Source organism: Drosophila serrata, unplaced genomic scaffold (assembly GCF_035046125.1).
Source record: "Drosophila serrata isolate PLE 108 unplaced genomic scaffold, ASM3504612v1 contig_276, whole genome shotgun sequence".
Lineage (NCBI taxonomy): Eukaryota > Metazoa > Arthropoda > Insecta > Diptera > Drosophilidae > Drosophila > Drosophila serrata.
The window spans coordinates 10,300,945-10,315,741 of NW_028257174.1; the positions used below are offsets into that span (position 1 = coordinate 10,300,945).

Here is a 14,797-nt window from a genome sequence, read left to right on the forward strand (position 1 = left end):
CTTATTTATAATTGATTGCATTCAGCATAGGAATTGGAATTGAATGGACAATGGTCACCAGTCTCCCTCTGTTCCCTGTCCTCTGCCCAAAAAAAACTATCTAAATCAAGAATGCGCTTCACTGGCATCACTCATACGCAGTGTTGCCTCACAGAGAGCGTCATGGGAGATGCAAAAGAAAATGTCATAAATGCCAGAGCAGCACACAAATGACTCGTTTGGGAAGACTCCTTGTCATGGACACACCACTGGGTAAGGACTCTTTTATGATGCCCAAGATATAGAAGTTATTCAATATATATTCCCTCACAATGGTATGTTTTGTCAAGGAATATAAGCTACATAAAGTCATAATTATATAGTTCCACAAATGAAGTTGAAGTTATATCTAATTAAATGTAGATAATATTTGCACTAATATAATCACTATTTGGGCTCTGTATCTCGTTTGGTAATCCTTCTTCGTTCTTTCTGCAATTTTTGAGGAGGAAGAAAAAGCAAAACAAAGAAAGTCTGGTGCCAGCTGGGGGCAGGTGTATCTGCAGTGCTCGTGGCAGAACTGTGAGCATTTCGGGCTCATTAAATCCAATGTTTTAATCACGCCAGAAACAGAGATATAGAGATACAGGTGGAGGGAACGAGGGCGAGGCCACACACACATCAGTCGCATCAGGGCAGCCACACGGCTGCATAATGGAATTGTATTTAGTCTGCCGCTCTTTCCGGCATTTTTCGCCCGTATTTGTTTAGCTGGAAAAGCAAGAGCAGCAGGAGGAGGAGAAGGAGGAGCTTCTCCACTCCGCTCCACTCTGCTCCCATTTGATTCGTTGCCATGTGAAACTCAAACGCGGACCCGGGCGGGGGGGCAAATCCATCGAGTGGCACGTATTTTTATGGCAATTCGGTTCGCATCGCCAGCGAATATATTACGCGGGCTTCCGCCCCAGAGTGTGAACTGATATTGACCGAAAATACCCACCACTTGACCCTCTCGAACAGATTCACTTTCTGGTTAAAATAATCCAGAAGCCATGACCCTTGGAAATGTTTTTGTTTAGTTTCTCAAATAGTTTTCAAACTATATTTGTGAGAAAAACTGATAACCTGAAGATTCTCTTGGAGGTTTAAGATTTACCATAAATGAATTATTGTTTTGTTGACGTTTTGGCAATTTTATGCTCTCAATAGTTGAATTTTTTAATCGATATTTATTGATAATTTAAATGCCTAATTCAATATTTAAAAAAACTATAATTTAGTCAAAAAAGCTTTAATTTCAATTCGGAAAGCAATTCTGTGCTAGTTTTTATTAGGTTAATAAATCTGCATGCTCAATATACCATGTTAAACAATTTAAATTTTTGGCCATTTTTTTTTAATTTTATGAAAAAAAATCGAAAAATATTTTTTTCGCCCGAACATGCCTAGATCAATTCTCCTGTTAATGCTGATCAAGAATATATATGATTTATGGGGTCGGAAATGGCTCCTTCACTATATTTTAAGCTTTTGATTAAAATGACAATACCCTGAAAAGGGTCAGTTATTAGTTAATTTAGCTAGTAAGTATTAATTATAATTCCAAAAACCTTTTAAGAACTCTCTCTCCTTACTTTTTCTTAACAATTGCATTTAAAATATGCCATAGAATGTGATTCTATTCCCCGTTTTCGGCTATTTATTTAAAACTAAACAATGGCGGGCAAGGGAACTTCTCTCTTGGTGGCTTGTGGCTTGCCAGTGGACAATCTGAATACATTAGGCAGTATGCCCGGAAAACTAAATGCTGAAAACTTAACAACAATGGCATTTTCCTCCTCTCTTGAAACTTGTTTGCTTTCCGCTTGGCACAAATAATAAATAACAAATTCCGTTTCAACTTCCAGGCCAAAGAGAAACTTTTCCCCCTCGCGTTCTGGTATATTTTCTCTTGAGGGAAATTTACATTGGAATGGCGGCCTATATAAGCTTGGTGCCAGCGACGCTCGCGTCACAACGACGTCGCCGCGGAAAACGGAAAAACCATTTTCTGATAGGGAAAACTCGACGCACGAGTACGTAAGGGCGACGTACGAGAAACGACGTAAAGTGTATGTTACGGTTTCTCGCGCGCGATCTTTTCTAACGGCTTGCTTTTCTGTGATTGTGTGTGTGGGTGCATTTTATTTTTTTCTCTTTCTTTTTGTGTGCCTTCTCTCTCTTTATCTATATATATTTATATATACATATATCGCTCTTGACTGTGCCGTTATTCACACAAAATTGGAAGTACCAAAGGACGCTTCACATTTGAATGGGCATCTTCGACACATGACCCTGCCCGTGCGGCTCGCCAACGAACGTGCTTCCTGTCGACACATAGACAATACTCCCAGTTATAGTACCCTGTAGTTCCAGCTAATACGATCCGCACACTGTGCGCAAATAAGGGGAAAGTATTAAGTATACGCAGGAAAATATCTTAAGTTGGAAAAGAAAAATTTTATAGCATACTTTTCAACGCACATTTGAGAAATTTTTGAGACTTCAGGGATTTCTATTAATCTTCTTCTTAAATGATTAAGTAAAGTAAAGTTGAGAACAAATTCAGTTATTCAATAAACCCAATAAAAGCTTGGTTCATTTAAATTTATAAAATAATATAAAGTTATCAGTGGAATTTCCAAATCTAGTGAAAATCTTTTAAAAATATATAAAGACAGGAGATTAATAACTAAATTTTTTATATCATACTTTTTAAGTAGCTTATAAATACATTTTAAATATTGACAACGTTTTCTCGTTTCCTGTAGATTGTAATATTTAAATACTAGTTTTAATGCCCAGCAAGCCATATTCAAAAAATGAATAATAATAATAACTTCTAGAGCTCAAAGATTAAAATAAATCAATGCGTTCTATATGAGGTTTATAACTTTCAAATTTAAATGGGTAGTTTTATAGTAGTTTTCCCCTTGGCCATATATTGGCCAGGTTTTTTCTATCTGCACCAGGCACGAATCGTGCTGGCCCATTTAATTGTGCTCCCTGGCCGCACAGCTAGGAGTGGCACTGGGATGAGGACGAAGCTCCGGATGAGGATGAGGATGTAGAAATAGAAGTAGAATGGCACTTCACTTCGATTCAATTCGATTTGGCGTAATGAAGCTAGTCCACGACATCCCTCCATGCAATAGTTAACATATTTTTATGGCCTGTTGTCGCCAAAGTGTCCTCTTCTCCCCAGCACCAGCACCAGCCCCATCCACATCCACATCCTCATCCGCCTTAGCATCCGTTTGCCCCATTCCCCCGAACACTGCTATCTCCGGAGCTTCGGTTTCAAGTGTCATTGGAGCCTGGGAGCTTCTCTGGATTGCTCACTTGATGGCCAAGTAGCCGGAGGGGTTGGCATTAGAGCTGGCCACCCGGTTTACTGTTTGCGCTCTTGCGTGGCCAACAAGTGTGGGGATTAGGGATTGGTATTGGGAGGTGAAGTGGGAGTGGGACCGGGTTTAGGTTTGGGTTTGGGTTTGGGTTGACGAGGTCAAGAGCTGGTCCAGCTTAGGGGTTTCCGACAGAGAGAGGGAGAGGGAGGCACAGCTTACATCACATTTTGAGGCCCTAAAATGTCATGTTTTTTAACGCACATCAACTATAGCTCCTGCTCCTTCTAGCCTCCAAAGTTTAAACTCTTAGGACTATTAAGGACTTCCATTTCTCTCCGGAGACTGATAACAATTAGCGTCGCCAACTTGGGCAAAGGATATACTTTATTTTTAGTAGTCGCAATCACGGCTGCTGCCAGAAAGAACAACTTGCCAGGGTAGGAGGTGGCGGCAAATAAATCAAAGAGAGAGATGCGCATTTAATTAAAAAAGTTGCCCCATTCGGTAATTAGGGAAGTCAGTACCTATACATAACGACCGAGAAAGCAGTGAAAGTATTTCAATTTATGTTTTTTATGCATACAATTTCCAGCTTTTAGAACTGTGTTCCCTTTAAAGGACACAGAGATTTGCCACAATAAAATCCTGGCTGTCGGAATCCCCAATGGAATTGAGGCAGGCGCGGAAGCTTCATTAGGGTCACGCTTGGCAATCAATCGTGGTTGGTCAAACTTTCACACACAGCACACACAGCACAGCCCGCACACACGCACACACGCACTCGCGCACACACATACGCGGCGCCTGGCAAAGTGATTCATTAAAGCAATTAGCAGACAGGCCGGGCAGGATCCTGCGGCCAAGCGCGGCACTCAGGACAAACATTTAGCAAACACTTCTCTTGCAGACAGCCGAGTGGAGTCCGGGAGGAGGCACAGGACACGCACGCTCGCTCGCTCCAGAGGAGGGACTACCAAATGCTCATTGGAATTTATGATTATGCTGCAAAATTATTAAACAATATGACCGCAACAGGAGCCACAGGAGGAGGAGCAGCCACCGACATTAACAAGGAGTCCGCAGGGAGTGCGCTGCTGGAGCAGGACCAGCAGCACGACCAGGATCTGGAGCATGAGAATGAGCAGCATGAGCAGCATGAGCAGCACCAACAGCAGCAGCAGGAGCCCAACAAAACTCCTACTCCTGGCGGTAATCTAACGACCAAGCTGCTGCAGGCCACTAGCCGCGCCCTCGCCCAACACGTGCCCGCCCTGCCCATGTCCCTCTCCCTGCCGCCCCTGCCCGCCCTATTGCTCCAGGCCCTAGACGCCGCGGACGTGGCGCATGGCCAGCGCATCGATCATCCGACCCGTGGCCCAACCACGACCATGACAACGATGACAACAACCACGACGGAAGGTCTGCCGCCGAGCTTGCTCGACGCGCTGCCGACAACAACATCGTCGCTTTTGGGCAATGCCACCGCCACCACCGTCGCCGTCGGCGGCAGTCCCCTCTCGGAGAACAGCACGGACGTGGTCTACAGCGCCTTTGGGGCCATGCCTGCGGGCAATCTTAGCGGTTTCATCGAGTCCTCGACCACGGCAGCCAGCTCCGTGCTAAGCAGCGCCGTCACCACGCTCCCAACGCTGCCCGCCACCAGCAGCATGGCGGCCACCTTTCAGGCCCAGACGGTGGCCACCTTTATAGCGGCCACCGGAGGCAAGAATCGTCCAACGACCATCGTTGTCTACCCAACGGGTGAGTTTGTAGTCCAGAGTTAGGTTCTTATTTAGGAAAAGGGAAGAAAGGGATGTTTGAAGTCCACAAGGGAGCTAAGTTGCCTCAGGGATATATAGATATATGTATATCTATTCCTGATTCTTCTGGTTCCATGTATCAATCTATATAGATTTATCGCACATTATTGGCTTGTAGGTCCGCTTTCCACTAGAAATCCCAGTGGATCTTTTCATTAAAAATAAATTAAATGATAAATTCCCAAGTGGGAACACACAATAAACTTAATTAGTTAGGTTCCAGAAGAGTCCCATTGCGGCAATAAATATTTAGTTTACATTATAGATTTTAAGCATAAAATATTTCTTAAAAACCCCAATCCAATATCTCTTGATAATTGTGTGAAAAATATAAAAACAAATACATTTATTAACTAATCGAATTGAACCCGGTTTGTTATATTAAACAGCCTAACTTTCTTGCCTGCAATTTAATTAATTAATTAAAAAAAAACAAAACCAATGCTTTTGCCGTAACAAATTGGCAATTTATCAAAGAAATTTTCAACTAATGTGAGCATTAAAAATTCATCGGATGCCGCGAATGTTCATTTGACAAACTAATGGCTTAATTCAACTAAATTTATGATACTAAAGGGGGATATATTTATGTATAAAGCTGAGGGGATTTATTAACGAATTACATAATAAATAAATAATATTCTCAAACATGATAGGGTCTGGAAAAAAGGGATATATCACCCCTTAAGCACATAAGCTGGCTTATTGTGACAAAAAGGGACTTCCCTCCGTAATGGCCCTAGTTAATTAGGAGAGCGTTAGCAGGATGAATGGAACTCCGACTCCCGGACTGTCAATAATCAAATCAGTGCAGTCAGTCGGGAGTCGCGTGCCAGGCCAGGATCTCCAGAAGTCCACATCCCCAACTCCCAATTAGTTTGCCTCGTTGCCCGGCATTAATTTGCATGAGCTGACACCCTCGAGTCCTCATTATCCGCATCGACTCCCGACTCCAGCTGCCGCATCAACTTATTTTTTATAGTTTCTCAGGCAGGGCAAACTTTGGCGGGGTCTCGCACCCTCCCTGGCCCCTCCTTCCTCCAGGCTTAGGCCAATCCGGAAAGTTGCTCCGGCAAAACGTCCTCATCCTGCTCAGCAATTAGACAAGTCTAAGTCGCAGTAATTGCAAAGAGTCGCACTCGACTGTAGCTGTTGATTGTTCGAGGCAAGTGTTGCCTGACACTTTCGGAGGGGGGAATTGGAATCGGCAGGCATCGAGTTGGGATTGAGGGAGGAAGGTCTCTGGCCTCCACTCCAGCTGGCGCCAGAGTCGCAGGGTTGCCCCAAGCCTCTTACAAATTAGAGCCTTTAAGGCTGCGGGGCTGTCGTCTTTATTAAGGATACCCGTGTACCCGTGTACCCGTACTCCTGCTCCTTCCTCCTATCTCCGCCTTCGAAAAAAACTTGACGACAACATTGTCGGCTCATCCTTCCAGAGCCAGAGTCTGAGACTAAGGGTTCTCACCCCGGGCAGCTTCCACTCCAATCGCTTGTATCTCCCGGCATCGACATCAATGTCAGCGTCCTGAATGGCCTGTGGGCGTGGCCCCTCCTTCTCCTCCTTTGCTCAACACCAGAGAGAACTTTTCGACAGGGATGTCAAAAAAAAGAATACAAAAAGGGGAAGAGAGAAAAGGAAAACAAAAAAAAACAAAAAAATAACTTGGCCGTTACAGAGTGCTCGTCCCTTTCTACCAAACAAAAAGTGCGTAAATTCATCCGATAAAATGGTGTAACAGGAATGCGATGTCCTTCAGCTCCATTGATAAGTTAACAATGCATTCTACTTAGCGGAACACTCGATTTGCTGCCAGTTCTATACCCTGAATAAGGGTACAAGGACAAGGACCAGGAAATAAGGGTCCTATTTATAGGAATAGTATCCTTTAAAGAAAAATATATATTTTAGGACTGAGTGCAAGTGAGATCTTAGTTTGATCTCTTATTGGTTGGAATCTTGCCTTTATCTTTGTGATAAATACAAGCCAGCCTTGTTTCAAGTGTCCTTTGTCAACCGCAGGACACACACAAACGGCGACTTTGATCTAGAACGGGAATTGAGAACTTTGTTCCGATTGGAAAGCCCAGAAGCTAAACTGAAACTACAACTTTTGAGACTCCAACTACCAAACTCCTATTCCATGTGTCGGGAGCACTGACTGCAAAATGCCTGCCTGCGGTTGTTCCGGCAACTTTAGGCATCCAGCCAATGACTTCAAAGTCCATCAGTCCATGCCCACGCCGCCCTGTCATCCCTAAGTCGCCTCCAGTTGGACCGCAATCAAGCTCTGAGCTGACTTTGATGGGAATATTTCGAACTGGAGAAGTCACTTTAGGCTACAATATGGGGAGAAGGCGGTGTATATAGTAGTAGAAATGCCTATTGTCAGTCGCGAACACGGAAAGAAAAGTCACACCAAGGTAATGTAAATGGTACTTATCGACCTATCAAAGAAATATATGTTTCCTTATATGATTTATCAATTCCCACAAATGTAATAAAGTTCTGAAAACTTTCTAGCTGAACTTATCTCAGCTCCACACTTTTTAAAATATATTGCTAATTGAATGAAAATTTAAAATTGAATAAATATTTCGTTCTGTGTACATACTGACATATATGTAAATTATATGTACATATATTGGAACTGAACTGAACGCAGATATATATATATGTACATATACGTATATATATTGCCTCTTCTGACGATGGGTATTGTGGTTGTTGTTGCCCCTCCTCTACTCGTTGTTGCTGAGATGCCTTTGTAGCGCATTCCACTGTCGACGTCAAATATGCAAACATTCAATTCTCATTCAAAGGCATCGGAGATGGGCGGGCGGCTGTCTGAGCCGAGAGAGGAGGGTGGCCGGGGTACAAAGGCATTATTTTTATTGTATTTATTGAATATTTCCAAGCATCAAACGATGCCTGATGAGTCAGCTTGAATGGCGGCCGAGGCGGGCTCCTCCAGATGCTGCTCCTCCTCCTCTTCCTCCTCCTTGCAAACTAATGCCCAGCGAGGACTCTGGACTCTGGACCGACTACATGGACTCCCTGCCTCTCCCTCGGTGCCATCAATTTGTGTAAATTTGAACTGTCACTTTGAAGGCGTTAATTGGATTCAGTGGCGCTGCCTCTCAAGGGTTGGAGGTCCTTCTTGCGTCCCGCTGGTGCTTTTACTGCTCCACCAGCTGCTCCTTTCAAAAAAAAATAAATAAAGTTAAGTAAACCCAGTTGAGGCTCTGATAAAGCCGGAGAAAATATTTGGTGACTGCGCCCCCCGATCGAACTGGGATTTAATCGAATAATGTCAGGCAGGCAGAGCCAACGTCAAGTACTACAGGATCTAAGTCAGGCAGGAGCGGCGTTGAGCTGTCTGGGTTCACACAGATAGCAGGGAAATAACTTTGCAACTGCTGATGCAGAATAATCACTTAACTGGGCAATACCAGGACTTGTACAAGTATTAAAAATACAACTAATCATCTTTAAGTTCAAACCTTAAATCAAATCTGGTTACTAATTTGATTTAACCCATCAATTTATGTGTAATTAATTCTAAAGACTTTCGATGTAAGGCTTTAATTTAAAATGCAACCCTTCATTTAGCCCTCATTTGTGATTCCCTGTGAGGCCTTTTAGAGTATGTCCACTTCGGCTCTGTGTCTGTCTTTGGCTCTCTGTTTGCGAATTCGTCGTTTCCTTGTTGCTACTTTTTTGGGACAAACAACATTTGGGCCATGGATTTTTGTGGCTTAGATTAGGGCATCCGCATGGCAAGGACGACAACGACGATGAAGATGGGAGGTGGCAACTGCCATTTGTAATGGATGTGGTGTGGAGTGGAGTGAAGGATGGTAAATAAGGTCGTTGTTGGGGGACCTCAAAAAAAAAAATAAAATAAAAGGAATCTCAGTAATAGGAGATCCTGCCTGGCCAGATATGCAAAACGACTAAAAATTGAAACCATACCGAATTTGGAATGGGTCAGAGGAGCTGCTCCTGGCTTAACCCCTTTAGAGATCTCAGATGGTTTTCCGCCTTGTAAACAACCTTAAATCCGTTAGAAAATCAGAAATGCAAAGAAATCAATCATTTGTTGTAGTATTTCAGGGACTACTGATATATTTACTCAAGTTTGTCTAAAATTAAAAGTTTTTTAAAGGTAAGACTATGCTGCTAAAGGGAAAATAGGTCCCAAAGAGTAAGAAGGAGCAGCAGGAGGCAGACTTCATGACTGAGGGCCGAAATTAAAAAGCCAAACGAATCGTGAACGAAGGGAAATGCAAATGGCGCGAACGGAATGCGCCCCAAAGCCGTTTGGCCTACGAGCTCCCATACCCAGTGGCATCGTGGCCTGTGCTTATCCTCATCCCCGTGCTTTTCCGTCACCCCTTCTTTCTTCTGGCTCCTGCTGCTCCTGGCTTCTTCCTCCTCTGAGGCTGTTTGCCTGCCGCCTGCCTGTGTAGATAAGTGTTGCCTACTTTCGGCCGAATTTGAGGCCATGCAAATGAACCGGAGATGAGCTCCGGAATTATGAGCTATAAGACCATCTCTCTGGCATTCTATCCTCCCTTTCTCTCTGTCGATAAAATAAACATATAAATAAATAATCTTGGCCCCCAACAAACTGATGATGGCATTTCTGTGGCTGACCACAGCAATTAGGCAAATATGTTCGCAGTACCATGCCCCACGGGTTGTTGACAGAGAGAGCCGCGTCGGGAGCGATTAACATTCATGCAACATTTGGCATGGCCATTTCAAAGGGGGTGGTCTGGGTCAAGTGGCAGCAGTCGGTGGAGGTTGCAGAGTTCATAAATTTGGGTTAAAGTATTCGCGATGGGTTGGGCTTGATAAAGTCAGGTGTGCTCTTGGAAAAGGTCGTCGTCTACAAGCTGACTTAAATGTAAGATATATGTCGGAGATAAGTTCTTGCCCTTTAACCTCTCTTACGCTTTGCCAGCAACAAATTGTTCAAAGATAAAGACAGGACACCCAAACGTTGGGTGTACTCCAACGTAATTGTTGTAATTAAATAAGTTAACAGGGGGTTGCCTTGGTGTTTTAAAACATAAACTGGATAAAGATAATGAGGGGGAAATGTAGCAATAAGGAAAATGTAAATTTCCCATAGTTTAATTATAAATTATATTATGTATAGGGTATAGAAGCGTGCGAAGCTCTTGTCTGAAGCTTATTATATTCCCAGTTTCAAGAAATCAGATAATATACAAAAATATAAATATTATTAATAATTATTAATAACTAATAAATACCCTATCATTCTTTCTCTCTTTTCTCCCTCTCTCTGTCTTACAGTTTCACCCGAATCGATCGTTATCCCGATCGTGTCCTGCATCTTCGGCTTTCCCATCCTGGCACTCATCGTAATCTGCTGCCTACGCCGGCGGGCCAAGCTGGCCCGGGAGCGGGACAGGAGGCGGAACTATGACATGCAGGACCATGCCGTCAGCCTGGTCAGATTTAGTCCAATACATAGGCTTAGTGAGTTTGCGTGTTGTGTAATGTGTGTACGAACGTTTCTATGCTCTTTCTCGTTTCTTCCTGGTTTCGGTTTCGGTTCTGGTCCTCGTCCTGGTCCTGGTTCTCCATGGCTTTCCAGCCTGAAGCGGATCGAGTGACTGGTCCGCATTTCATGAACAAAGTCCAGAGACTATATCAAGTGCATCTCAACATCAACTCGGCATCAGTTCATCCGCATCCCATACCATCTGCACTTGCACCCTTAGCTCCCTCGCTCTCTCCCACTATCCATTGATGACTCGCTGCCATCTTGCACCTGCCATGCCTCTCACTTTTCCTCTCTTGATGTGTGCCATGCCGTAGTCATTAACTCACTTGTCGGCCATTGTTCCACCTGCCTGCATGAGGGGAATTTTAAATTCACAAACAATTCACAAAAAACGAAAAACGAAAAGAAACTCACAGAATTTCACACAAAAAGATAACAAAGAGCCCATGGCCGCCACCGTTGCCGCATCATCAACATCATAATCATTGTTCTTCAAGTGCCCGCATCTCCGAAATGGTTTCCCGCTTCCCGAATCCCGCATCCTTCAATCCTCAGCTGAATTGGCTGGCATTGTCAATGGCCATGTTGCCAACTCGGTTGCAGAATCAATTACAAATCCGTTCCAAGCCAAGCCGAGCCCCCGAGATCCTGCAGGATAGCATCTGCCCGTTACGACTTAGTGGCCCCAAGGAGCATTGAAAGAAATAAGCTTGAGAAAAGTTATATATATATTCATCATATATATATACATATATATAAATTGGGTGACTTAATCAAATTTCAGACCCATCATAACTAAGACAAAAATGCAATAAATTCAATTATGAAAACAGTTTTGTGCTAGTTTTCATCAGGGTAATAAATCCTCATACTTATTTTTACTTTTTCAAAATGTAAAATTTTCATTGAATTTTTGAAAATTTTAACGATGTAACCCCTTCTAAAATTTTGAAAAAAAAAGAAAAAAAAAAGTTCCTTCCGAACATGGCCAAATCGATTCGGCTTTTGATGCTGATCAAGAATATATATGATTTATAGGGTCGGAAATGACCCCTTCACTATAATTTATGCTTATGCCTAAAATTATAATACCCAGGCGAATGGTTTAGTTATAACTTATGAAATCCTTAATTTGAAATATACAAAGATAATTATGACGATTTTAATTCAATAATACTGTGAAGAATCCTTTTTTAAACCCATATTTAAAAGTACATAAACACATTTTATTATGTGACTGCAATAACACACACCCCATCGCCCACTTTCTGGAGAATGTAACCAATGGTATTTTGGTATATATTTAATTATTTACAAATCCAGGGGGCTTTTTCGCTCAGTGCCACCTTGCATTGTGGCTGCCCTCCTTCTACCCATGGGGGGAAAAGCGGGCAAAGAATGGTTGGGGAAGGGGGGGAGTGCAAGAGTCCGAATAACGGCAACAGCCACTGTTGCCAGCCACTCAATAAAGCAGAGCACCGCGCACGCCACATATATGTGTATGTGTGGGAGAGCGCATAGGTGCGTGCGTGTGTGAGCTGCTTTACATGTGTCAAACGCAGTGGGGACGGGGGCAGCAGGAGTGCCTGCATTCGGATTTGCATTGCATACCTTTGGGCGCTAGCTGCCCTCGTTTGCATATCTCAAAAACGAATGCAAAAAGGCTGCTAGAAGGGGGCGTATAAAAAACTAAGGGGTAACTGGGAGCCAGTTCGTCTGCTTGGCATTGCCACAAGCCAGGTCTTGGTCCTAACCTCCTGCAGCTCCGCCCAGCAGCTAGGCTGCTAAGACCTCGTTTCTACTAAGACCACATTTTGGCTAAAATGTAACAGCTTTCCTTTGGAAATGGTGACAAAGAGCTGCGTTAAAAAAATATATATGCATATTAAAATCACCTATACAGATGTTACGTTCTTCCCCAAAATAATTAGATGCGTAACGTCCATGCATTTGAATTTAGTTAGGAACGAAATTCGCTTCCATGCACAAGCACAAAGTTGAGAGTATCCTTGAAAAAAAAGGATACATGCGGGCAGATCTAAAATGCTTAAGAGTTTTTTATTATAAGGAAGAAAACGTAATAGTTGGAACTTCTCTGATAAGTTTCAACTTAAGTAAGTGGCTATAGGAAGCTCTAAACAACAACTTCAGTTAGTTACTAGCCCTGTTTCATTCAGGATAAAACACCAATGGAACAAGGATATCTGTATGTGAGCCAGAGTTCCACAAATATCACTTAGTTTGAATTGGCACTTCCAGTCCGTCGTCAACCCGTTTTCCCTAACCACAGCCACAAAACAAAACCCGGCAGCCGCAAACTACACTTGTTTTCGGTTGCGTCACTTCTTGGCCCCAAAACAACACGAATTTCCTGTGGCCTGGTTCCTCCCCCTGGTCCGTTTGCACGCCCTGTTTGCACACATATTCGCAAAACAATTACGCCCTTGGTTCTCCCCTATTTCTCTTGAAGCGACTTTACCCCAAGTCGAATTTAGCTTGCACCTTTACGCGGGTAACCTGGAATTGTTTAGGGGTTCGGTCAAAAGGGTTGCAGATTGAGTTAATCAAAGGAGATTTTATATTCCTGCAAGTTCTCTGAGAAAGTTCCGTTGCCTTCCCTGACGTTAATCCTATTAAATTCGCTCCAAACTAATTCTACCCTATCCTATATCTGCATCCTTTCATATCATTTCGGTTCTGGGTCGCTCACCTCTTGCACGTTTTCAATTTGTCACCTTCAGTATCGCCCCCAACCACACACCACCGTCTCAGTATCCACCAGAAGAAGCCTAGACTGTAGACTAATAGACACTATTTTTCTCTCTTCCCTATACACAAAAAAAAATCCATCCATAGATTACCGATCGTCGCGAGCTATCAGTCTACGTCCTGAACGAAGCCTAAGCCAGGGCTTCACTTCGCTGGAGCTGGACACCGTGCTGGAGGAGCGCTGCAGCGATGTAGAGCAGACGCAGACCGAGATCCTTAATCCTGAATCGCCCATGGACACCGCCTCCTACAAGATGTCCTTCTCCTCGAGCTAACAGTTAGCCAAGCAGCAGCAGCAACAGCAGCTGGAACAGGCAGCTCCTTCCCTGCTTGCTCAGTCGGTGCCCCAAGTGAAGGAGCAACAGCTACAGGAGCATGAGCAGGAGCAAATGAAGGTGAGGGTGAAGGTACCGCCGCTAAGCAAGTCCCCGCAGCTGTTGCAGCCACCGCAGCTGCGAAAAACGGCCAGCGTGAGAGACGATCCCTCAGCTCTGGCCAAGAGGAGGAGTCGCCTCCACGAGCTAAGGGCCGCCAGCAGCAGCAGCAGCGGTGGAGGAGGAGGAAACGAGGCAGCTGCCGCTTTTACGAAGCGCGAATCCAAACGGGATCGGCGAAGAGCTCTCGATCGAGGAGCGAGCAGCAGCAGCGGCAGCGGCGGCACCGGCGAATCTCCGGCCATGCGCAAGTCACATTCGCTGGACGCCGCTGAGAGCTACTCGCTGGCCAGTATCCAGGCGCCGCTCTGGGTGACCCTTACCAATGCCCGGACCATAGAGGAGCTGGCCCAGCAAAAGCTGTGAGGAGCTGCCTCTGCCTCTGCCTGCATGGCACCTGCCCACCAGAAGCGTTTGTTAACTACTCATCTCGCCCCCCACGAGCGGAGTCCATGCTCCATCCCCATAGAGAACCTGTAAATGTTTAGATGGAATTCGAATTAGCAGCATTACTAACATAAAACAACGTCTTTGCCGTCAATTCCTGCACCAATCATCACCGAAGTTCCAGTTTTGCGACATGGCCAGCTGAACTCGGTTTGGACTTGTTGCAGGAACCGGAAGTCGTACTGGAGTGGCATCATTACCTAATGCTAAATCAATTTAATGCAATTAAAGACCAAAAGTAATAGTCCAACAAATAAAATCAAATTGTAAAAACTGTAATTAATTAATTTTCTGCGGGGCTAAGAAGAGCCAAATTGTAAGTAGAAAGTGTGATCAAACCTAAACAAACCATAATTTAAGTGGGATATTTATCTGCATTTGATATGTGGAAAAGTTTTTTGGTTATTCCAAACACTGTTCCA

The 14,797-nt window shown here is 44.0% G+C and overlaps 2 protein-coding genes and 1 long non-coding RNA gene across 4 annotated transcripts; 2 read left to right on the forward strand and 1 right to left on the reverse strand.

Annotated features, from left to right (window-relative positions):
* The first annotated feature begins 1,995 nt into the window (after positions 1-1,995).
* Positions 1,996-14,654, forward strand: LOC110182096 (uncharacterized). Of its 2 annotated transcripts, none has more exons than XM_020950080.2 (4): positions 1,996-2,090; positions 4,276-5,129; positions 10,512-10,697; positions 13,582-14,654. In XM_020950080.2, exons 2-4 carry the CDS (start codon positions 4,346-4,348, stop codon positions 13,767-13,769), a joined length of 1,158 nt encoding a protein of 385 aa, XP_020805739.2. In that variant the 5' UTR covers positions 1,996-2,090; positions 4,276-4,345; the 3' UTR covers positions 13,770-14,654. The 2 variants fall into 2 exon arrangements, with proteins under 2 accessions (XP_020805739.2, XP_086692577.1); XM_086836451.1 differs by having other exon boundaries at positions 1,996-2,054.
* Positions 10,187-13,006, reverse strand: LOC147643354 (uncharacterized). Its single transcript, XR_015272459.1, has 2 exons — positions 11,140-13,006; positions 10,187-11,074 (listed from the first exon to the last, which is right to left on the reverse strand). It is a non-coding gene; the product is annotated as an uncharacterized LOC147643354 (long non-coding RNA).
* LOC147643355 (uncharacterized) lies at positions 13,884-14,654 on the forward strand. Its single transcript, XM_086836450.1, has one exon. It carries the CDS (start codon positions 13,884-13,886, stop codon positions 14,292-14,294), a length of 411 nt encoding a protein of 136 aa, XP_086692576.1. The 3' UTR covers positions 14,295-14,654.
* Positions 14,655-14,797: the final 143 nt, after the last annotated feature.